We start from the raw sequence: 26597 nt of genomic DNA, 5'->3' as shown, positions 1-26597 counted from the left end.
AATTCAGTCCAAACAGTTCATAGTGAAGCAACAACTCAATAAAAGGGGTCGAATCACATTCTTTGTTTTGTAAAAAAGGTTTAAAATACAAGAAAACGAGCTCAACTTACCGCCGAGGCGAAGAAAAAAAGTACCTCCAACGCATATCCGGAAGTCCCGCTAACGAAAACCTTTTCATATCATTCGGATATGAGTTAGAGCGATTGGTGGCCGTGTAATTGTTGAATGTTGTTGTATATGCATTTGTTTGCATTTGTTTTGGGGCATGCTCGTTGTTGGCGGTCCATTGCCCATTTTATAATTCATTTCAAGTTATTCATAACAGCCGTGCCTATAATATCGCCACACTTACTAAGATAAATTTAAAGTTACCATTTGTTTGAGTCACACTTTTCTGACATACATAATTTTAAAGTAGTTGTATTGTTTCTCAATTATTGTTATTAAAGCACTTCAATTTCCTGTCAATTTAAATAGTTTTTTTTTTACAAGAAGTGCTCCCCAACATAGGAGTGTATAATGTATAAGAGCAACTGTATACAATTGCGAGTTTCCGAAAAACTTATGTACTGGAATAATTACAGAAAATTTGGTCTGAATTTTGTTTTGAATTTGCTACAGGTGCGGAATGACAAAACAATAATTTTTCAGTATTTCACATTTAATTAGTCCGAAATATCTGACGTTTTCCAGGCTTTTTCACTATTTTGATATTTTACGTGCCAGGAAAACGTCAGAACCGGCGCCATTACGAAAACTGGAAATTTCACAGTCTCCAACCGGAGCTGATTTTCGATACGTGCGAACTGAATTAAATGCCAAACTTGCAATTTATCAGTAGCACAATTCTTCTAGTACTCACCAATATCGATGAAAAGAAAATATCACTCCACATTTGCATACAGATCTTGCAAGATTTTAAAATGCACAAAATGAAAAGAAAACTCGACGGTCTGATAAAATGTTCTCCCCAGACTGTATATTTTATAAACAAACCATAAAAACGATGTTGGTAAGTACTAAAGGTATTGTACTATTAATAAGTTGTGAATTCGGCATTTAATTCGGTTCGCAAGTATCGAAAATCAACCCGAGAATGCCGCCTCCAGTTGGAGGCGGCGAATTTCCAGTTTTCGTAATGGCGCCGGTTCTGACGTTTTCCTGGCACGTAAAATATCAAATCGTTAAAAAACCCAGGAAAACGTCAGATAATTTGGACTAACATTTAATGTGATGTCCATCATTGTGCCTGCAGAAATCAGTGACATCATCATGTGACAGATCCAGGGTATTATGTTCAACACGTAAAACGATTTGATTTTTATCATCTTGTTATTTTTGCGCCGCTCGATTAGGCTTCATAATGACCTATGACTTTTGGAAAATTTCAAACAAAAATTGAAGTTTGCTCGCTGTTTATATAACGCAGAAATTCCTTAAATATATTTGTTGTTCATTTTATTGTGTGAATAAATGAACTAATTTTCCTTAATTATACATTTTGACGTTGGCAAAACTCCTTTCTGCTTTTCAATCTTTCAAGGCGTGCCATCATTTTAATATAAAGAAAGTATATCTGTATTCAATTGAAAAAAGTTACATATAGTACGGAGAACAAATTACGAATAAATGGTGAAAAATTCCAACCCAAATACTTTAAAAAAAGAAAAGCATTACCAATAAATTCGGGATAGAGTGAAGTCGCCAATTACGGATCACGTCAGGATGTTTCGTTGATATTTAGCAGTTTTTCGATTTATATTTTATGCAGTATATGTATTGCAAGTAAAATTTGTGAGTCATTGAACAACTTTTTTTTGTTTTTCAAAACGAGTTCACGGGAGCAATATTTACAGAGATATTTCAAATGGGCGTTGATTTTCCCACTAACGAATCATTTTCGCCATTTCCAGTTTCATAAAACTTCAAGGAACACGATTTTTCTTTATGTAAGCATTCAAATTAATGCGTCTCGAAACAAATCTTCCTCACAACGTCAGGGGTCCTGAAACCACGAGTGGACTCGGGATTCCTGACTTTGTGAGGACGTAGAAAAATATAAACAACAATAGTTACACAAGTAAAAGTTTTATTGTTTAAATGATTTTTCTCTAAATGAAAGAAAAAGTGAGCAAGCTCACATACCCAACGCTCCCCCAAACACTCGACAATGCAACACATAGTGAATGGCACAGTGCATTTTAAATACACAGTATAATTCAAAAAGGGGCATTACTTGCAAACAATCATCACATCAAAACTTCTTGAATATAAGGACATTCAAATATTTGTATGTTACAAATTTAATTTGGCTGAAGTTTCTAGATAAATAATGGAATCACAATTTCTTGGTAATATACAAATCTATACATTATGTCTGAAATACCTACAAAGTTTCAGGAAATTCAGTGCAGGAGTTATGCTGACAAACTGTTATTTAAATTCCCCTGTGATTTCGATTTGTTAATGGGTGTAAGTCCATGTCCAACACATGACAATTTACACATTTAAATAATTGATGGAAACAAAATTATGATGTAGGCATATGAATTTGTTTATATACTGCACTTATGAAATTATTTAAGGCAAAGCACCAATTGGGGGGGGGGGGGTTTAAGAGGATCCGGAGTTGCACTAACAAACTGTTCATCTCTATATTCAAGATATGGCCAAAAATCTAAGTTGAAAAGTACCAAAGTTCCCAGAAAAATAACGGAATCGGAATTTCCTGGTAATATGCACATCTTCACATTGTGTTCTAAATATCTGTAAAGTTTGACGAAATTCTGTGCAGCAGTTTATGAGGAGTTGCGCTGACAAACTGTTCATCTCTATATTCAAGATATGGCCAAAAATCTAAGTTGAAAAGTGCCGAAATTCCCAGAAAAAATAAAGGAATCGGAATTTCCTGGTAATATGCACATCTACACATTGTGTCCTAAATATCTGCAAAGTTTGACGAAATTCTGTGCAGCAGTTTATGAGGAGTTGCGCTGACCAAAAAAAAAAAAAAACAGGACTGACGGATTGACTGACGGACGGGTCAAAAACATTATACCTCACGCAACTTGTTGCGTGGGGTATCATAAATACATCATATCTGGAATATTTAAACCCAATTATGAAAAAATACTGATAAAGCAATTTTATCTCTGCGCCCACTGGAATATACAATATTTTTAATTTCACAAAATCGAGAATAAAACTTTTTAATATGAAGCTGAACAGTCGGTGTGCATCCATCTATTACAAGAATTGCATTGAATCCAAAGCCGTTAAAATCTTTCTTCATTGCTGTGACACTATTGACAATGTATGTTGATGGTCCCTTCTTGGTCAAATGCAACGTCTCCTGCTATCACGTTTGGGTTTTTCAGTTGCTTCGGATTTCTTTTTCAGTGGATTAGGTCTTTCAACAATCTGTTGGAATTTCCATGGGTACCAATTGCGTCCCCTTTTAGCAGGCCTATTTTTATATTCATATGAATCAGAATTTATTAAAAAATTCTACATGCGAAGAAAACGCTTGCTGTGGCCTTCAACACGACATTTAGATATATCGATGACGTATTATCAATTAACAATAGTTACTTTCATTCATATGTCGACTCGTCGCCCGCGTGGCGCAGTGGTTAGAGCGTCTGCTCTCGAGTCGCGGAGTAAGGAGTTGATCCTTACGTCGCGGGTTCGAATCCCACTGTGGGAAGTGGAGACCGGTGCTTCGGATGAGACCGTATAAACCGAGGTCCCGTGTCGCAGTTGGTGCTGGCACGAAAAAGACCCCTCACTGCTCAATGGCCCTAAGTGCCAAGTATGTCAAAATTTGTAGCTCTCTACCGGCAAGTGGTGGCCTTTCCATATGAGTGAAAATATTGGATTCCGAAACTTCATAAAAATCCTTACAAAGATACATAGCGAGTTCCAGTAAATGTTCTACCAAGCTTCTTTCTTTACTCCTCACTAATGAAATATGGAGATAACGAACAGTATTCAAGAACACCAATGGATATGATAAGCCTTACAATACATATTTCTTTTATTAGATTTTGTACATCTTGCACTAAAAAAATTAAACATCTCCTGATTCATGTATTGTAACCATATGTATAACAAAGGATGACTCAAATAGTCATGATCTTTTTCTAACCTAATTGTGTTTGGAAGTGGGAAGAGTTGTGACACTGCCAGATCATTAATGTTGGAATGATCCAGCCACTCACTTCTGAGGGGGTCTGGATAACCTGGCATATCGCGATATGTATTGGTCGTGGATCATGACTAACATATACTTCACCAGCTAAAGGCAAGTCTTTTGCTTTTATTGGACTGCCTTTATACCCTTTAGTTTGATGGAATGTTTGGAGGTTCTGAGTACATCTCCTCAGTAACAATATCCCAACTTTAATAAAAAAATCCGTAATCCAAATAATACCACACATACATGCTAACATGCAGCAGTAGGGCCTATACCCACTGCACTGACTTTCCACAATATACCCATCTAAATTCACACATACATCCACTTTATATGGCACAATCTTCTCCACCTGTGCATTGCATTCAGATAATAAAAGTTATTTTCAGGACAGAGTCTCACATGTTTTAGGAACTTGCTCTCATATATGTACACGTACTTCACATTTGTGCATAAGGGCGCTCTGCGGGCGCCCTATAGTGATCAGTATGTCCGTCCGTCCTTCCGAAATCTCTTGTCCGGAGCATATCTTCCCTCTCCTTGGCCCAATCTGGCTCATACTTCACCCACAGGATGTCTTTGGGTAAAGGGTGTGCAGTGACCATGAACCATGTTTCTAGGTCGAAGGTTAAGGTTATAGCAGAACCAATTGACTTAAGGTACATTTGTGATTTTCCTTCCATATTTTGATAGAGGATATGCAACAGTTTTCATAGAGGATATGCAACATTCGTAATTTTTGTCCGTTTTTTGATAGAGGGCATGGAGCACTCGTGATTTTCGTGCCTTTTTTTTTTTATTATAACAAGGATGACATAGAAACTCTTTAGACTCAAACAACACAACCCTTAATAGTACAAAATATTCCTCTTCAAAATAAACCCTTTTCAGCTACCTTACATTTTCATGTTCGTTGCTGAAAGCGGGGCCCTTTGAGATGGCCACCATCTCAATGATATCTAGTTCTTTCTAAATATGCTTTCACTGCCTCTTCTCTCACTTCTACTTTCTGTGTGTCTTTGTTAATATCGTTAAACTTTTCATATTCAGGCACCTGCATACAATGCTCCCTCTCTACTCTTTCTACAGCACCAAAATTTAAAATTCTGTCGTATGCCTCAAGTCTAAAATATGTTGATATATTCACAAATACAATGTACTATGTATAGCTTTCTAAAGATGATACATAGATATACTGACCGGCATATGATAGGGAAAAAATGTAGATAGCACAGATTGTAATTGAACTCAAGAGTCTAATAAAATATGCTTTTTGAGTATTTTTATTGAAAGTACACAGAATATCAAATACTGATATTGTCTTATTCACGATTCTACGAGAAAATAATGACTAAGAAACTGCTCGAAGGTATACCTTTCAACCAACTTACTCTCTTTTGCGGCCGGAAAAGGTAGCATTCCTTTTCCCATAGCTCCTTTCTAAGTGTTGGTACATTCCAAGATCCGTAATCAGCCATTACGAGGGGTGATCAAAAAGTTCGCGAACTATCTCTATATTTACAAAACCACAATTCACATCAGAATGAAATTTGGCACCCAGTCATACACATGTTTTATAAATAGCAGATGTTATATAATGTTTTGCTCCGTGACTGTGACGTCACAGTGTGAAACTGACCTCAATGTGTAGGTGATTTGTGACAAAAAATGGTTGACTTAGTCGTACTCGAGCAACGAACGGCTATAAAGTTTAACGTATATCTCGGAAATTCCTTTGCACTAAAATATGATAATTTGTACAAGGTTAATGAAGACCACTTTCCAGAGGTTCAATCATTAATTGGATTGATTGTTTTGGTGAAGGCAGGGAGATGGTTAAAAATGATGATTGTTCTGTTGCCCAGCGAAAGCAAGCCGGTAAAAAGATGTCCTTAGTTGAGCAATTTGTTTTGAAAGATGGCCAATTTACAGTTAGAAAAATTGTTGAATATCTGAACAATAATATGATTATTAAATCCCTAAAATATCGTTTACTTTAGACTTTAAACATATGAGATATGGAAAAAAAAGAAGGCGCCCATACATTTTCGACATTGGATAAACGACGCTCCCGAGGCATAGGACACGGGTTGTGATGGTCACCATGCTAACTCTGGGAAGGGATATCCTTATCCACCCATCTTATTGCCGAGATTTGGCCATTTCTGACAGATGGTCTGTTCTTGTTATAAAAAATAACTTGCATGGTAAGAAATATAAGACTCGGAAAAATCTCTTAGCTTCTGTGAACAGAACGCTACGGAGCATGGCACGTGACCGCCTGGATCACGTGATTTGCGCATGGGCAGAACAGTGGCAGATGTATATTAAAATCGGAGAGGACTACTTTAAATGATATTGAACACTGAAACCTCCTTTTATTTCTTTTAAGGAAGTAATTCAATTAGTTCGCGAACTTTTGATCACCCCTCGTATATCTATAAACGAACCGTAAACATCGAACGAAAATGCAAAGTTGAAAGTATGTTGACACTCTTTGAACTTAAACTTATTGTGCGCTACCTATAATTCGGGGATAACAAAGTGCAGTTTTATATGCAATTCTTTTTCAGATTTGATACTTTGTATATATTGTAATTTTCAGCTCTTGTGTTCATCAGAACACGATATAAATGTATATGTGTAATCGTAAAAAAAATACTTTGTTCGGAAAACAGGTGGAATAACTCATCTATAAGGGGTTGGGCATATCTCCTAAATTTTTAGAGTTGTTCCTCTTTAATCATAAAGATGGAATCGATACTGAAGACGTTTTGTTTTGAAAAAAAAAAAAAAAAATATTTATTTGCAATGTATCATAATTAAAGATTCTAAGATAACAAACATGCCGTGGGATGTTCCCGAACACAATTTATATATGATAGTAAAGAAATTTACCTCAAAAAATGATGTGGTATGTTCCCAAATACAATTTATATATGAAAGTAAAGAAATTTAAGAGGTAATTCCTTTTTAAAGGGGGGTGGGGGGTTAATACAAATTATCAATGGTTTGGTATACACAAAAATCATAATCCGAGCCCATAATCTCATTTTCAGCTCTACTGGTCAGAGACCAGAAGAGCTTGTGCGATAGTAAGGTGTCTGTCTGTCTGTCAGTAATTTTTCAAAACGTTACTCCTCCTACATTTTTGGTCAGATTTTAATATAACTTGGCACACAAGTAGACTACACTAAGATACATAATTCTATTCATCGGTTTTTGATTTCGATAATCGTGTTGCCAGGGTTACTAAAAATAGAAATTTCTGGGAAATACTTCAATACGCTATTCCTCCTACAGTTTTGGTCTGATTTTGATATAACTTGACATACAAGTAGACTACACTAAGGTACATAATACTGTATATCGGCTTTTGATGAATGGTGTTGCCATGGTTACTAAAGATAAATTTTTTTGTGAAATAATTTCAAACTACTCCTCCTACAGTTTAGGTCAAATTCAAAATAACTTGGCATACAAGTAAACTACATTACGATACATAATTCGGTTTCTGAATTAAATAAACGGTGTTGCCATGGTTATTAAAAATAGAAATTTCTGGGAAATACTTTCAATACGCTACCCCTCCTACAGTTTTTGGTCTGATTTCAATATAACTTGGCACACAAGTAGACACACTAAGGTACATAGTTCTGTGTAACTGATTTTGATGAACGGTGTTGCCATGGTTACTAAAAATAGAATTTTTGTGAAATACTTTTAAAATGCTACTCCTCCTACAGTTTAAGTCAAAATTCAATATAACTTGGCCCACAAGTAGACTACACTAAGATACATAACTCTGTTTATCGGTTTTTGGATTAAATGAACGGTGTTGCCAGTTACTAAAAATAGAGATTTCTGGGAAATACTTCTAAAATGCTACTCCTCCTACAGTTTTGGTCTGATTTTAATATAACTTGGCACATTTGTAGATTACACTAAGATACATAATTCTGTGAATCGGTTATAACTTGGCACAGAAGTAGGCTACACTAAGGTACATAATTCTGTCTATCGGTTTTCGATTTAAATAAGCGGTGTTGCCATAGTTACGAAAAATAGAGATTTCTGAGAAATACTTTCAAAATGCTACTCCTCCTACAGTTTTGGTCCGATTTCAGTATAACTTGGCACACTTGTAGACTAAACTAAGATATACCTCCGTGAATCGGTTTTTGATGAATGGTTAGTAAAAATTGAAATTTCTGTGAAATACTTTAAAAGCGCTACTCCTCCTACAGTTTTGGTCCGATTTCAATACAACTTGGCAGGTAGACTACACTAAGGTACATATTTTTTTTTGTATCGATTTTTGCTTTTGATGAATGGTGTTGCCATGGTTACTAAAATATATATATTTTGTGAAATGGTTTCAAAACGCTACCTTTCCTACAGTTTGGTCTGATTTTTATATAACATGGCACACAAGTAGACTACACTGAGATACATAATTGTCTACACCATTTTTTTAATTCTCATTCATGATGTTAAATTGCCATGTTAACTAGAATCAAAATTTTTGTAAAATTGTTTTTAAAGGCTACTACTCCTACAGCTTTAATCTGATTGGAATCTTGCCACAAATAGAGACACAATCAAGGATCATCATTCTATTTATTGCTGTTGCAAAGTTTCAAGTCCAAGTGCTACTTTTCTCATCCTTAGTTTGTTATAAGTACAAACCGTAGAGCTACAGTCTCGACAGAGACTACTGGCTCTTTTCAAAGCATCGGGATCGTATTGCATGTCAATTTGATGGGTTTTTACCATGTATACGAATTTCTTTAAAATGAAACATTATTATATTCTTGAAACATAAAATTATCGTTTAATTATTAAATAATTTTGAAACACTTGTAATTAGGCGATAAAACGCTCATAAAACATAGGGTCCTCGAAGCAAAAATCTCCACTAATTAGATAGGGACCACGTAGTACTGAAACGTCAATGGTCAATTAGAACTCGTAAAGCTTATCGAAAAAAAACATACATCGAATAGATATTATCGTTTAATATATAGACTACACAATATTGTCGGAAGAAATTTTGACTTCGACGATATTCCTTTGACTATGGACGGTCAATCTTATATGTATGAACGTCTACCGAAGAGGAATAACCAAGAAAATTTGCCGACAATGGGAGAAGACAGCAAAGACGAAGCCGTTGACAACTCGGGACTTCGACTGAATAGAACGAATTACTGAAGTTTGACTTTTTATTTATAAAAATGGAACTTTTAAATTTTTTTTCTTCATTATTTTCAAAAATTATTTATAAATAAATCCTGTATATCTTCTACCTGTTTTAAAAATGAATATCATGTACTAGTAATGATACTTCTTCAACTGTTCAATGGCGCCGTGCACCACTACCAACTTCACATCATTCCTAAGTGTACTAGATTCTGTGCAACTTTTAAAATGCATGTTGGTGATTTTTTTTTTCGTTTCGAAAAACTACCTTTTCCTTAAAATATTTTATAGTACAGAAAAAAAAATTGTGATAGGACATAAACGATTTTTCTCGTTGGAGAGAAAGCCCTCGCAATTGCAGAAACCCCCCTCCCTCCTTTCACCTCCCGACCAAGTCCAAGGCATGTAAAAAAATCTTCCTAAACCTTTCTTGTGCACATGTATGCATCCAAACACCTAAAATCATGCCTTACTAGCTGAAAGTTATCCAATTATCACTCATTTATTTCTTACAGGTTTAAACACAGTAAGTATTTCGCTTGACCAGGACCAGGATTGAAAAATGCTCACTGCTTAATGGCCCTGAGTGCCGAGTAAAGGTCTAAATTTGAAGCCTTTCACCGGTATATGGTGACGTCTATAATATAACATATTATGTGAGTAAAAAATTCTCGAACGGGACGTAAAACAACATACAATCAAGACCATCTTTAGAAAATTGTTTGGTTGCCCTCTCCCGACCAACTGACTAAAAATGGCCTGACTCAAAACTTTTTTTACATTCCAGGACACGATATTTTTTTCTCTCTTTTTATTACTTTTATCCCGTCAACAAATATGTTGAAATCTTCTGGAAAAAAGATTTTCCTACCTACCTACCGACCCTACAATTATACCCTGAGTCGGGAGAGGGCAAGCAAACATTATTTCAAAGATGGCCGCATCGTTGACCATGTTTACTTCAGTTTGCATACCAGTGTCCTCGTGATATACCAAAGCTTAAACAATATACTTCCTCAAAGAGTACTTAAAAGAACATAGACATAACAATTTTAGCGACTAGTATTCATTTTATTCAGCTTGCCTGTCCGGCTGCGCTACTAGTACGATTGAAAGTATTATCTATAGGAGTATATTATTTTCGTCCTATCTGTAAACCGGTCTTTCTGTTGTAAACTTCAACCATTCTAATGATCAACTTAACCTTAAAATTGTAGAAATATATTAGAGCTTTCATATCAGGCAATCAGCTTGTCCGTCCGTCTGTCCGTGAAATCATGTCTGGATCATAACCTTGTAATGGAGAAACATTGGAAGCTCTTTTTTGATTGCTTGGGAGTTGGGAGCACTCTCGACTTTAACACAAAATCATCATTTGAGCAAGTTCAATGGCAAAAAAGTGTAAATTCGTATTTTGTCGTTAACTTAACTTTGAATGAAGAACATTCAAAATTGATGCTTCACATAGATTACTTATGACCAGTGTGTCGTGACCTTTACCTTGGTAATCATGTTCAAGGTCACTTAAAAATGCATTCGTTTCCTTACAATGTCTAATAAAAGATTTAAGAGTCCTTGCTTGACACGAAGATTGTTTATGACCTGAGTGTTATTTGACCTTGACCCAAGGTTCGGGCAAGTTCAAGGTCACTGGCAGAAATAAATTACAGTGCCCACTGTCCAATCCGACCACTGTGCAAACCGGCACACTGGACTTTCCGACCTCATATTTTATTCCCCAAAAAATCTTTATAATTTATATAGAATAAAAGACTGTATATTCCGACCACTGTACATTCCGAATTCCGGCGCTTTTTTGTCAACAAAACTAGATAATTACTTTATGATTTCACCTGAGTAATCCGACACTGGTGTACCGTAATTAGCCGCTGGCCAGGTAACATGAACGTCCCGTTTGGTGATAAGATTGGTCTTCTTAGAGAGTAGTTAATTACACGTACGAGTTTGAATGCGTTTATCTAAGCACTAAATGAACAGTTTTTGAAATCAAAAATTAGGCAATAATTTCTCTTTGTAGTTATCAATTTTATTCTCGCATTGACAAAATAGCATCCACGCGACAGAATATAAATTAAAATAGTATATGACATTTTGATCGCCTTTACCTTACAGAATAAATCAGATTTTTAGTTTGAAATTAAAATCAAATATGCAGTCAGAGTCCTTCGTAAAGCCATGTTATGAAAATAAAAAATGAGTACGGCGAACTACTGTGTAACATGTACACAATACACAATTTGAAGGCAGCATCGTGTCTTTTAGAAAATTCATTTCAGGGTTAATACCACTGTGTAGAGAAGGTAGACGAAATATTTACTTTAATCTACTGTACTGTCAGCAAGTAAAAATTAAATTGCAACATCGCGAAGCGATCGGCAGTTCCATCTGTTTTGTCCATGAAAAAAATCATCATATATTACTACAGTTACTTAAGCTTTATCACAAACGCTGTTTCTCAAAGAAATGCTAATCAGGTATATTTTATACAACAAATTATGCAAACACTTTGACAATTAAATATACATGTAGTCTAAACCTAATGAAAAATGATTTCTTTTGTATTAAGTCATCTGACACTAATGATAATGCTCAGAAATATTTAACACTGAATAATCCGACACACTGCCTAATCCGACATTGATTTTATTTCCCACAGCATGTCGGATAAGACAGGTTTCACTGTATAATTCATGTTCGGTCCGTAACTCTTTAATGGAGAACAATTTAAAGGTATTACTACTCCAAGATTACCCATGACCTGATGATGTGTCATAATCTTGGCACTGCCACAGGGTCATTTTAAGCAGGTTCAAGGTTTCTGGCAGAAAAAATGTTAGATTTGTGTTTTGTCTAAAACATGGAGAAACATTGGAGGTTCAAAGTCACGATAGCCCAGTGGTAGGATGTTCGCTTCGTGATTTGGGAGCCCGAGTTTGATTTTCGTTCCCCGCGCCGCGCTAAACCTAGGAAAACAGAAGTAGTGACTGTTCTTTCGCTCAGCTCCTGGCACTAGAAGTGAAAGTCACGGGTCTTTCGGATGAGATCTTAAAAGCCGAGGTCCCCTGTAACGGTAAGCGTTGGCGCGATACTGAAAGAACTCTCAGTGCTCAATGGCCCTGAGGACCGAGTATAGGTTTAAATTTGAAGCCATCAACCAGTACATGGTGACGTCTCTATATGACTGAAATATTCTGGAATGGGAAATAAAAAAAACATTCAATCAATCAGTCATACTTCGCATTTAGATTTATTTTGCCCAGGTCGTGTTTCATGACTTTAAGTAACTTGAGAAGAATTCCTGTATGGTCCGTAACTCTCTAATGAAAAAAAAATATTGATATTAAGTTGATACTAAACGCATTGACAACTTATAATCGGAGGGTGTTTCATAACCTGAAATCAAAGCCATTTTGTCAAGTTCAAGGTCATTTTGAGAGAAATATATAATTACTGTTCAGGCAACTTGTAATGTAACAAAATTGGAAACTCATTCTTGGCACGGAAAGATTTCTTTTGAGCCGAGGCTATGTTGGGACCTTGCCCCTTATTATTTATTATTATTGTTATTTGGGCAAGTTCAAGCTCACTTGCAGAAAAAGGTGTATAAGTGATTATGCATCTTTAGAAAATGGCGACTCTTGGGGTATTGTATTTTCTGTCTATTTCGAGTGTCAGTATATAAAAGTATTGTAAGAAATATGTTGAGATAACGAACAGTATTCGAGCTCAAAAGTCCATTAAACATTACAAAATAGAAGCAGAGCAAACACGGACCTCTAAGACAGAGGTGGGATCAGGTGCCATGGAGGAGTGAGCATCCCCTGCCGACCGGTCACACCCGCCGTGTGCTCCATGTCATGATCGAGAAATAATGGAAAAATCCGTCGACAATTCAGTGTGTAAATAATGGCCCTACAATTAGTATGACAAACGTCAGTCAGCATTTGACTTAATGATAGATTGTATTTGCCGACAAGGTCATTGTATCGACCATAGAACTTACGAAATGATGACTTTAAACGAGATTGCTGATATACTTGTTTCATAAACTTGTTTGTCACTAACTTACCTCGTTTTACAAATTGTTCATACGTAAAGCATGCTCTGGGGTATCTAATCAACTGAGAGATATAAACCCCGTATGCAGGTGATAAGGGTATATTGCTGCATAAGTAAGGGAAGTTGACGATTGAAAAGTTAAAGTCATCACGTTTATCATAAAGCTTTGTTGTTAGATTACCATTAACGTCTTTTTCTCAAGCTCGTTGTCGACATAAGAATGGAAATAACCATTGTTAATTGACAATACGTCGTCGATATATCTAAATGTAGGGTTGAAGGCCATAGCAAGTGTTTTCTTCTTTTCACGTAAAAGATTTTGAACAAATTCTGCTTCATATGAATACAAAAATAGGTCTGCTAATAACGGGACGCAATTGGTACCCATGGGTATTCCAATAGATTGTTGGAATACCTGGTCTCCAAAACCACATAGATATTGTCGATCAGAAACTCGAGCATGTTTTTACTGTCAACTTCAGAGTACTTGTGTGTACAATCAGATTCTCTTTTTAACAAAGTAATTTTGCAAATGACCAATGACAAGGTAATTTTGCAAATGACCAATGACAAGGTAAGTTATTTACGAGTTCCATTTTATGTACTTTAATTTATCATGGGGAATAGTTGTATATATAGTTGAAAAGTCGTAAGTTTTTAAGTTGTTGATTTTGGTAAAATTTTGTGATTTCAAATGTTCCAAAAGTTCCTTGGAATTTTTTAGTAACAGCATTAGATAAGAGAAGGGGACAGGACGTTTCACAGGAATTCCGAGTTCTTAAAACTCCCAAGTTCCCAGATTTGCCGAGAAGGCTTACCATGTGATACACCCAGTGTATATTTAAGTATTGAATCATTCAGAAACGTGCTTTAGGGTGTCATGAAAATGTTTGCACAAACCGTTGCAGTTATGAGACTTCATCTTTCAAAAAATAATAATTCATTGCTTATATTTTACATTTTTAACGCCTTATCTTGACTGCAAATGTGATATAATATTTCAAAATCCCTGTATTATCCTTTGGGTTAGTTACAATTAATGGAAGAGCCATTGCAACAGCTTCTGTTCAATGTAAACGTCAATTTTGATTCGCGCTTATGTCGCCGATATATATGACTGAAATAATGCCGATTCGGCGTAAAACATTGATCAATCAATCGCTTATGACATTGCATTTGCACGGCGTTCAGCGTTTGTGACGTCAAAATAAATTGCATACTTTAACCTTTCTGACCCCTCGTCTGTATTATGGTGTTTTGAGTGCCGTCGCTTTCCACACACGTTATAAGCAAAATAAAATGGAATGTAAGTTTATATCTAATCTTCTATCTATCATCTATCTATCTACCTAAAAAAAAAGAACCGCCAAAATATGGCTGAAATATTGCCGACTCGGGAGTAAAACAATAATAATCAATCGATCTAAAAAAAAAAACCCAGAAGACAGTAGATAAACTGTTGTCCAGATATGTCTTTTTGTTTGCTGGGTTATTGTTTGTTTGTTGTTTAACGTCCCTCTCGAGAATTTTTCGCCGATATGGAGACGCCACCACTTGCCTGTGGAGAGCTGCAAATTTTGACCTATACTCGGCACTCAAGGCCATTGAGCAGTTAGGGATCTTTTTCGTGCCAGAACCTACTGTGACACGGGACCTCGATTTATACGGTCTCATCCGAAGGACCGGTCTCCACGTCCCACAGTGGGATTCGAACCCGCGACGTAAGGATCAACTCCTTACTCCGCGACTCTAGAGCGAACGCTCTAACCACTGTGCCACGTGGGCGACTGTTTGCTGGTTTAAACGATGGACTTGGCAGAATAAATGTTGTTAAGCATATTATTGACACCAGGTTTGCACGCCCAATAAAACAGTCACCAAGACCTGTACACCTGAGAGAAGAAGCAGATAGGTTGGTGGATGATATGCTTGAAAGAAATGTAATTGCACCTTCATCTAGCCCCTTGGCCTCGGATATTGTACTAGTCAAGAAGAAAGATGGATCAACTCGATTTTGTATAGATTATCGGCAATTAAATGTGGTTACATTCAAAGATGCTACCCCTCTTCCGAAGATCGACGACATGATAGTCATAGTGGTGCTTCATGGTTCTCGACACTCGACTTAGCTAGCCATGGGATAATGGCAGGTTGAAATGGAAGCCAGAGATAAAATAAAGACCTCATTTTTCCACACGGAAAGGGTGGCATCAATTTAAAGTGATGCTCTTAGGTTTGTGCAACATTTGAAAGATTGATGAAAACAGTCCTTGCAGGGTTAAATTGGGAAATATGTTTGATTTACTTGGACGATATCATCGTCATTAGTAAGACGAGACTTATGGTATCGCACATAAAAAAGACTCACACCATACCCTACCATCCACAATCAGATGGTATGTAGAAAAGGTTTAACCGGGCCCTTGAAGTCAAGTTGAGTTCCTTTGTTAACCAAAATCACACAGACTGGGACGAGTAGTTACCATAGGTGATGATGGTCTATAGATCGGTTGAATATGACAACTGGCTACTCTCCAAAACTACCTTATGTTTGGTAGGAAAGCAACGACACCTCTAAACCAAGTGTACGAAATTGATGTACTAAAAGCCTATTCCAGAAGATAGATGGACATGGTTACTTCAAGGAAAACTAGAGGAAGCACACAGTATTGTAGGGAAAATGTTAAAGGAGAAATGATGCGCAAAACGATATATGATAAGAAATTAAGGTGGCAGAGATTCTCTCCAAGAGATCGTGTATGTTTTCTTTCCTCGCAAGCGTATGGGTACTTCGCCAAAGCTAACAAGCTTTTGGCAAGGGCCATTTGATGTATAAAAGTAGAAAAATGTTAAGAGTTTACATGCAAAGTGTCTTGTGGTACGAAAGGGTCATAGGTAATACATGTAGACAGAGTGAGGTTGGTTAAACCTCAGATCATGTCTGGTGAGGTAGAGTTAAGTTATTCTGGTGATATCGAAATGAATAACCATCGTACTCTAAGGGAAGAAATTGAAGAATTAGGCATTGATAAAGGGATTTTTGATGATCCAGTTGTTGATCAAAACCCCCCAAAGATCAGTTAAAAGCAGGCGATCTCCTCCTTATCTATCAGATTACATAGTTGATTTGTACTAGGCATGTTATTTCATTTTCTGAAATCAAAGATGGAAATCTATAAACAATACAATTCTGAGAAGAAGGCTTAAAATACGGATCCCTGGAAATTCCAGAGGTGGGATCAGGTGCCAGGAGTAAGAAACCCCTGTTGACCGATCACATCCGCCGTTAGCCCTATGTATTGATCAGTTATACGGAACATTCCGTAGTCAAATTCCTGGTGGTTAAAAAAAGTTTAAGTCGGGCCATTTTTAGCCAGTCAGGACAACCAAACAATTTTTAAAGATGGCCCCGGTATATATATATATATATATATATATATATATATATATATATATATATATATATATATATATTTATATGTAAAACCTCGATAAGGCTGGATTGAGTCAGATACAGTTAATGGAGTGACAAATAGAGTTACAGTGTAATTAGACTGTAAAATACTGGTAAGCATGTTCGTCAATCAATATTGCTTTGCAATTTGCTGTACAGTATTAACTTTGTCTACGTTGCATAAGCAGACAGTCTTTGTGAAAACAGAAGCAACGATCACATCTGGAAAAAGTGACGTGCTGGCGCTTTGATTGCTTCTGTGGGCGCTTTGGGAAAGCCACTGCAGAACGACAGTGTTAGAAGCCCTGTTACCGGTAATTAGGAGGCAGTTGATTCAAAGCATTTTGTTAACTTGCTTGCTAGGGAAGCACCTAATATATGTATACGAGGGGTTATCAAAAAGTTCGTGGACTGATGTGATAAAATTAATACTATTAATTCTGTGCTTACAAAATCTATAAGGAACAAAAAACAACAAAAGTTAAAGAAGTGTTAAAAATTTTAGCTTGGTACGTTGATTATTTGCCAAAATATCATAAAACAAAAAAGGGCATTATATGATCACCCAGCGCTGTCGCCGTTTAGTTTCATAACGTATATTGCAAAAGTAAATAAGTTCATATCCAGCAATCAAATACCTCAGCAAGCTATCTGAGGAGTGGAGGACTAGATCCAGAGGAAATTTATATTACGTGTTAAGGCAGACACGTTACACCTAGACAAAAAAAAGTGGAACCTTAAAAGAGTTTGTGCATGAAAAAAATCGAAATATGTGGATAAAGCATACTCAGAATGTCAAGAGCGAAGTCGTTTTCCGAAAAATAAAATGATCATAAGTATACGTGAACAGACTTATTCCAAAGCTTCCTTTTTAACCCAAATGGAATCGCAAGAGAGATATAAATAGAAGTACTTAAGAGATATCTTTAAGAATATTTTTCTCAAATGTGGAAATTCCAATGTAATAATCATCATGTAATAGTGTAGAATCAAATTTCTGTTATTTAAGATGTTAATGCATTAATTTATATTGTAAAGATAAAAAAAAAGAACCAATAGAATAAATCTAAATGTCAAATACTAGGATTTTCTAATACAGTATACATGTAGCTCAATTAGTCAAAGAACATGGTAAGGTGTCCGTCGTCTGTCTGTGCGTAAATATTTTGGTCACTAAGGTGAACGTTTGCTATCTGTTTTCGTTGTCGTTCCGCCTCGGTCGGAAACTTTAAACATTTTCAGATTCTTCTCTTGAACGACTAGCCATTATTGTATATAGTATCAACGAGTAAAGGGGAACGAAAATTGTGAATTTCATAGTCTTTGCCTCCCTGAGGGATGTGGCTAAAAGTATATCTGAAGTTATGCAGTTTTAAAAAGTCGTCTTAACTTTTGAACATAAAACAAACTGTAAGCATAATTATTATAAGCAATGCTCTACCAACTTGTGAAATCCAATGCCCCAAGGTCAGGTGTTCTGGTGTTAGGGCGGGGCTCTATTGATCATATAGGGAAAATGCATAAATTCATTAAAAATCTTTTCTCCCCAGTATATCAAGCAGACAGACAAACTAAGTGCATGCTTAAGATGAGCAAGGGTGCTCCAAAATTTATGAAATTTGTGGCCCCACGGTCAGGGGTTCTGGTATTAGGGCAGGACTATATTGAGCAATCTGCATATAGTGCAGATGCATAAATTCTTTGAAAATTTACTTCCCTACTCCTGTGCATTAATCAGAAAAACTTCTGTGCTTGAATATGTTGAGCAAGGGTGTCTCTTTAAAAATTTTGAAATTCATGGACCCAGGGCCAGCGGTTCTAGGACGGAGTTGTATTGTGTTTATTGTGAAAATGGATAAATTCTTTAAAGAACTTCCTCTCTCCCCTGTATTTTTAGCAGTCAAATTAAGTGCATGGTTATGATGAGCAAGGTTGACTCTTCCAAAATTGTGAAGGTCATTGCCCCCGAGTCAGGAGTTCTGGTATAAGGCAGGGATTATTGATCGTGTAGGGTAATATTTACTATATAAAAGAAGATAAAATTAAAGAAACTGTAGCAATTGTTTCTTCGCCACGCGTTTGGCACTTTGAAGTGAAAGTTTCCGGTCCTTCGGATAAGACCTTAAAAACCGAGGCCCCGTGTCACGGTAGGCGTTGGCACGATAAAGAACCCTCACTGCTCAATGACTGTCGAGTAAAGGTCTAAATTTGAAGCTTCACCGATATATGGTGACGTCTTTATATGAGTGAAAAATTCTCGAACGGGACGTAAAACAACATACTATCAATCAATCAATCTCCTAACAGTTTAAGTCCGATTTCAATAAGATTTCTTTTAATGATTTCGACTGATTTTAATAAAATTGGTAGACAAGTGTACTAATTTAAGGTGCATAAAACTCTTATTTAGTAGTGCCATAGGTACTGAAAAGAATCTTTCGAAATGATACTCCTCCTACGATGTAAATTTGATTTGAACAAATCTTGATACAAGAGTAGAAAAGATAGGATATTGAAAATGTAAAATTAACTCTCCAGAAACTTTTGATTAAATATTATTGCCTTTTTGTCCTAGGAAAGATACGTTAGAACTGTGCCTGGGACTCTCAATTTTTCAAAGAATCAGAGCAGAAAAAAACCCGCATTATATGGCAAATGACGCTGCTTACGTAGATAGAAGACAAGCATGCCATATGATTTTTGTAGAAAAATAATCGTAGAAGAGAATGTCCACTGCAATTTCTCTGAAAGCATAAATGACTGCAAATCTGGGGAGGGGGCATTCCTCATATATGGTGTATAGTTTCTTTACGGTTGATCCCACGTGATTTATTTCTCATTAATATTCATAAAATCCTGCCTAATCAGAAAAAAAATTAAAGAAATTGTGATATTAAAAGGCAAGCCCGGTTCATTTTATTTTTCTTCAAGCCTCGTTCAGAGTTAGATGGGTGGATTTCTTGTGATTAAAGAGGTTCGCTCCTGACCTTTTGAGCAGAATTTTTTCTTGATCTCTATTTCAAAATTTCTGCATGATATTTTAGTTCTTGCAATAAATTTGGATTCTACAATGCCAATTAAACTATATTAAAAATAAAACATGATTAAATTCCATACCAAAAGCATTAAGTGAGGAACTATATTATATGGCGGAAGGTTTTTAGATTGATTGATTGATTGTATGTTGTTTAACGTCCCTCTCGAGAATTTTTCACTCATATGGAGACTCCACCACTTGCCGGTGGAGAACTGCAAATTTTGTCCTATACTCGGCACTTACGGCCATTGAGCAGTAAGGGGTCTTTTTCGTGCCAGCACCTACTGCGACACGGGGCCTCGGTTTATACGGTCTCATCCGAAGGACCGGTCTCCACGTCCCACAGGGAAGGTTTTTAGAAGAAAATGATCATTTTTTTCTCTTTCGAAGTATTTAAAGTATTGTTAAGTTTGGATTCCTATTTTTCCATGCATCCTGCACACAGAGTTATTTTGTGCCATGAACTGTTGTACACTGGCCCTATATTACATATTTAATAAACTGTCATTAATTCTTTCATCAAAAGTGACAAATATAGCAAATATATTGTTAAAATCCTGGGGAAAAAATAGCCCCAATCTAAGTTAAAATTAATACTTTTCTAGTAATATCTAAAAATTAACATCACAGACCCCAGTTTTAATTTTATTTTCTGAATCTAAAAAATACTTTTAACCATTCATCTTCAGTAAAATGTTATTACTTTCAAATGATTTTATTGCCTGTTAAATTTGTAATGTCAGAATAATGACATTTTTGAGTGCAGAAAGGTCAAATTATTGACCATGTGAAGTAATTTGAAACTTTAGTTGTCACAAGTTTTAATGTGTCTATTAAAGACGAAATATGACTGTGCGTTTTCCAGTAATTTATTTAAATAAAAAATATTGGAGGAAAAACTTTGAAAAATTGATTTTTATGTCGGACGTAATTACAGTGCAAAAATTTCATACTAAATGCTTTGTAGTGCCAAAAGAAGCGCATTAACCCCCTTTTTTTGTTTTGATTTTCATTAAGCTATGTGTGTAGATTCTAAAAATATACTTTTAAAAAAATTCTCACTACTTTTGATAGCAGGATCCAACCTCCTTAACAGTTGATAACTTATGATACCGGTTTGTTTTTTTTAACAGTAAGTAAGTCACATTGCTGCAAGAAATCATCGTTTTCAAATTGAAAAGGCGGTCGTAACTATTCACGAAATGATAAATCATCTGTATTTTATAGATGAATGGAGTTACTCCTCGCGCCGTATTGGTCCAATTTCAATAAAACTACACAAGTAGACCAACCAAAATAATTGTATGAATGATTGTAATACATGTACATATCGTTTGTAACACTTGATATATACGAGGTGGAGGTAGGAAACGTCCAATAGCTGGGAACAATGTGCAGATGAATACACCGCGAGATCTGGCTTCAAGACCATAAAATGAGAACAGACTTGATGATTACACCTCGATTCAATATTTCAACTCTGAATAACTTTGATTTTATTTCACATACATAGTTAAGATTAGAAGTAACTTGCAAGTTTCTTCCTTATTCAAATACAAAATCGTAATAAAAAAAATTCTTAACTTTTATTACTAATCATATATTATTTTAAAAATTAAAGCAATCTGAAAATTGGACTTAAGTCTGCTCTCGGTTTATGGTCTTAGGCCTAATGAGTAATTTTTAAAGGACATTTAAGAAAACAGTACTTGCTGGACATTCGGTAAGAAAAGCTAATAAAACTTAAAAGGAGCTCATCCTCTTGTGTTCGGGGATAGACATAAGGATCTCAATTTTTTACTTGTCCGAATGGAAAACTTGGTTACCCAAAATTAGGAAAGTAGAAAATAATTTTATTTATTTTATTATACCTCCACTGAATTTTCACTATATAAGAGTAAATCGATATATTTTGCTGCTTCCCTGAAAATCACCGTAAATGGACTGATTCCCTAGCTGCAAAAAGGTGCGTCAATTTGATGAACTGATACATACCTATTCGGAAACCCCTAGCAATTTCTTTTAATCGTAGGAAAAGTACCAATATGTTCCAAATAAAATCATGAATATTATCATAAAAACATGAATTATAAAACAGAATTGCAGTCACGGGTTTTGAAAATAGTTTAATTTTGGCATCGGTATAATAAAACAGTTAAAGTATATAATTGAGGGAGTCGGCAAGATTCCAGTTCCCTTCGAGCAAGCCTATTTCCCTCGGCTGCGCCTCGGGAATTAGACTTGCTCTTGGGGAACTGGAATCTTGCTTACTCCCTCAATGATATACTTTAACTGTATATTGTTAACTGGTAAATATTTAACTGGTGGAATAATGTACATTTATTAACTCTGTACCTACATTTTTGGTATGATTTCAATAATACCTGCACAAGCATACTTTAACAAGACACACAATTCATTGACAAGTTGTCGGTGCTACCGTATTTACTTTAAAAGATTATTAAAAAAAAAAACTTTCAAAATGTCAATCCTCCTACAATTTTGCAACAAGACTTGGTACAAGGCTAGAAAACATCGGGACATATTATTCTGGAAAAGTGTTATTTCTACACCGTATGCAACTTTTCTCTTCCTTTCTGTTAACATGTACGTACAAACCAAAAGAGCTAACAGTTCCATCAAAAACCTCTCGTTGCACATACTTACGGATGATATTGACTGTTATCTGCAGAAAGCCTAAAGTGAATTAAAGTAATTTAAAGTATGTTCTTATTTTTTCACTCGAAATGAGAAAGTACAAACCCCAGCCCCTGATTTAGAAAAATCAATTATTTTCACATGTTTGCACATATTTCTGCTGCCATTCTTATTAATTCTAAGATTTCCGTTTATTATTTGCACAAACTAAATACTATCTGCAAAAATATTCTTACTTTGAAAATTTTGAGGGTATCAGGATACTGAAACTTGTTCTGTACATGTATAAAAGACCCTATTAATTTTTTTAACTACAAAGAATCTTGCATTTATTATCAGCTGAAGTGGTACAGTATTAACTTCCGACAATTTTGGGTAACGTTGATTATATTGTCTAATAATCACTTGGACACTATAATTATATATCAGAATATATTGCGTATTTGAAATATATACTTGTGATTTTTCCGAAAAGGTATGAAAATGATAATTTTTGTGTGTGTTAAAAGATTGCATCTCACAGACGAAATGTTTTCACTGTCTGGGAAATAACTTATACTTGCTTATGTATTTGTCCATAAGTGTTATTTCCCTTGTACTTGTTTAGATAAATCATATCGCACTTTGTTTTGATTTTAGTGTACATGGCTTATAGGTCAGTTTCGACAGGACTTAAAGCAACAAACTTTTCTTTTTAAACACGGGAAAAAGAGCAATTGAGTATCGTCCGGGCGGCTGGTCATTTGAGGTCAACCTCACAAAGTCCGCAGGCGATTGGTCGGCTGTGCGTCGACGGTGGAGGCGTCCTTGAATTGCGAGAGACTGCATAAACACATCTGTTGATGATTAAAGTGCGGTGTCCTTAGGTGACCGCTTGACCAGTCATAACGTGTTGTAAAGGCTCGACAAGTCAGTTATCTTTCCCCAACATGCGTCTATTCAATAAATACTACCTTTCCGTCATTGCCAATTGCCAGTGGACATTCAAAATCTGACAGTAATCACCAACGATGGCTTTTCGCTTATTTTTTCAAATGATAGGGAAAACAAAGAATTATTGATTTTTGGTTTTATTTTCTGTTATTGTTAAATTGAGACTATAATAGCCTCTGTCATGTCTTGAGATCAGGAAGTTTTTTTTTTAATTTAATTCTTTATTTATTTAACCTGTTGAGTATTCTTTCTATTAATGAGGTTATGTTTCCCTACAGTCCATCGTGCCTTATGTTTCGTCCAAATATATGACCGAAAGGTTATTGACCTGTGTATATGTAGATTTAAACACGATATGTCCGGTATATACAAACACCTTTTTTCTTTGATAGCATTAGCCATTTAGGATATTTGTAACTGCCGGAAAAACGACACCAGCAGCTAAATTGTAACCCTTCTGCAGTGCCTTCCGAGAAAAAAAAAACACACTGCCCATGATGTAAATTCACGTAACGTTGCGCAAACCTTTCACCCCCTCACTAGAATAGACTATGCCGGTCGGCGGGGTCACTCGCATGTAACCCACATTACGACGACCACGCATCATTTGACCGCAGCATTCACGGAGATCTGACGACATCCAGCGGTTACTTTTTTAAACAAAAATGTGCTATCTTGTTGGAAAATCATTGCTTGACGCGGTACACTGAATATTCTTCGTTAACACTCTTTATACGTGGTCAGGAGTCGCTGACTTGTATACACACCATCCAGTTGTCGAGGAACTTTACTTCGCCATGTGTATGCCATATCGCCTTAAACTTTATTTGTTCTTTGACATTTAGATGTTTTGATATCTATTTTTTCCTTTACGTGTTAATCAGTTATGGTCATCAGCGGCCAACAAATTTCTTGATTGGGAATTCTGAAGGTGTAAATGAATCGATAGATCCGTCTACCTATAACTTGGTCATTTGTTTGTTCTGATACGCTGTGTCGGTCAGTGGCTTTTCGTGACCTCACATAACCTTTGGTTTGTCGGTTCGCGACCCGATGGAGTAAAGTGAAAGACAGAAGGATAGAAGTCACGCAACGGATAAGTAAAAAAGCATTTAGCAGGTGCAGACCTATGCTTTCCCATGAATCTGCGCAAACTGTCCGCCATCTTTGTTTATAGTCTTTGTCCAGATATAGAAAACCCGTGAGGATCACCGCTTTAATGAACCTACCAACATCATGTCACGGCGAAAACAAGGCCGGCCACAACAGAGAAAGACTCTGGAAACACGTGAGTACAATTTACTTTTGATTTACAGAAACTTTTCTGTCATGAATATGTTTTCTTTTCATAATATATAGGCAAGGGACACTTAATGTCCACTTTTTGGCAAACATATATAATTTTTAAAATGATATAGGCAGGGGGAAAAAACTTATTTGGGAAAAATAGATACATTAACATGTTAACATTTTTATTTCAAATGAATAATTTGTAACAGACATTTGGTCAATATGTGTCCGCAACAAAGTGAAATAACTTTGGACCTTCCGGAAGACGTGAGCATCCTCCCAACATTTTAAGACTTTTAACTTTTAGATTTTTTTAACAACAGATATAAAGATATGAATACATTAAGATTATATTGTTTAAGAATATGTACAGTGTTAAAATTCACCTGGTTAAAAATAGCATGTAAACAAAGTGAAACTAAATCCTCGTGGATCTGTTTGTCATTGGAAGCAAGGTAAAATAGGTGGATAAGGTGTTTGCATGTATCAAAATTTAAGAATAATTTTGAGGCAAAACATTTGGAAAGTGTTAGAGCTTGAACACCTAATGAAGCAAGCATCATATTCTTCATGAAAATGATCGTTTAGCCAATGAAAATTCCGAATGGGGGTGAAACTAACGGTTTGCGACAACAGGTACTATGTGTTCGATCCGAGTCCACATCTTATGAATTAGGATTTATAAATAAGAGAGGGATTATATTGAAAGAATATTACGGAGTAAGTATATCAAGAATAGTTTTATTTGTATTTTTATTAGAATCAATAAAACGTAATGATAAACAAATTAAATATAGTTTTAAATACCTTATTTGTCGAATGAAGAATTTCCTGAGGCTTATCGTCATTAAATTTTTTAGGGGGGAAATTTTCAGGTCATTCAAAAATTGTATTCTTTTATTTTTAAATTTGATTCATAATTATTTAATAATAATAATTATTATTATTATCATTATAATCATACATGTAGTTTATAAACCTGTATAAAGTGTATTGGTTATTATTTTTCTTCATTCTTTATTTTAGTTTTAAAAGATCTATTCCGTGTTTTGTTAAATTGTGATTTCGATGTATTATTTTTAATTTTTATTTTATTATATTTATTTTTACTATTATTATTTTTGGTATGAGGATATATATATATATATTAAAAAGTTATGATTTAAGACTAATGTTGTAAATATTGAATAATGTAGTGCTATTAGTATAGAAAAAGAGTCCTGTTCATGATAGGCAGCGATGAGTGGTTAAGTCGTCCATACGACCACTGTTGGTGCACTTAACCTCATTTCAAGGAACAAAGACTAAAAATTCTGAAGTTGTTGATGTGTGCGAAAATCCCTCGATGCAGTGTACGTTTGCATGTGTTTGATGTCTATATATTTACGGTGATAATTTTCTTGTTAAATGTTGTGCAAAGACACGGTTGCCTAGAATTTTTAAATCTAACTGGTTGCTCAGGTGCAATAAATTTGAGGGGGAAAAATTTACAGACTGATCAATAAAACTTGACTCGAAGGACACAAAACTTTTTTTAAAGGTCATTCAAGGCCACGATATGTCTGAAAGGTTCAACGAGGGTTACAGATAAATATACTCAAAATGGGGATTTTTTTTTTTTAGGTAATTTTCATATTTGATAAGTTCAGTATATTTTTTTTTAATTTCTGTTTAACAATCAAAATTTTTAAGAATTAGATGAAATTAAAAGCACTCTGAAAAAAATATTTGTAAATTTCAGAGGGACG

General features: G+C 35.4%; 2 protein-coding genes across 2 annotated transcripts in view; one reads left to right on the top strand and one right to left on the bottom strand.

The window, feature by feature from the left end:
- Window positions 1-6971, bottom strand: part of LOC133182209 (poly [ADP-ribose] polymerase 1-like) — a 550802-nt gene extending 543831 nt beyond the window's left edge. The window contains exon 1 of the mRNA XM_061316963.1: window positions 6967-6971. The gene's annotated coding sequence lies outside the window, so the exon portion shown is untranslated. The remainder of the gene's footprint in view (window positions 1-6966) is intronic.
- Window positions 6972-24003: 17032 nt separating this feature from the next.
- The window catches only part of LOC133182204 (B-cell lymphoma/leukemia 11A-like), a 38478-nt gene continuing 35884 nt past the window's right edge, over window positions 24004-26597 (top strand). The window contains exon 1 of the mRNA XM_061316958.1: window positions 24004-24847. Within this exon, the coding sequence (XP_061172942.1) occupies window positions 24796-24847 (52 nt within the window). The 5' untranslated portion in view covers window positions 24004-24795. The remainder of the gene's footprint in view (window positions 24848-26597) is intronic.

This window comes from Saccostrea echinata, unplaced genomic scaffold (assembly GCF_033153115.1).
Source record: "Saccostrea echinata isolate AGI-Se365-2 ecotype Australia unplaced genomic scaffold, CSIRO_AGI_Sech_v1 ptg000009l, whole genome shotgun sequence".
Taxonomy (NCBI): Eukaryota; Metazoa; Mollusca; class Bivalvia; order Ostreida; family Ostreidae; genus Saccostrea; species Saccostrea echinata.
Note: the sequence above shows the minus strand (reverse complement) of the source record. Positions and strands in the feature narration are given on the sequence as shown.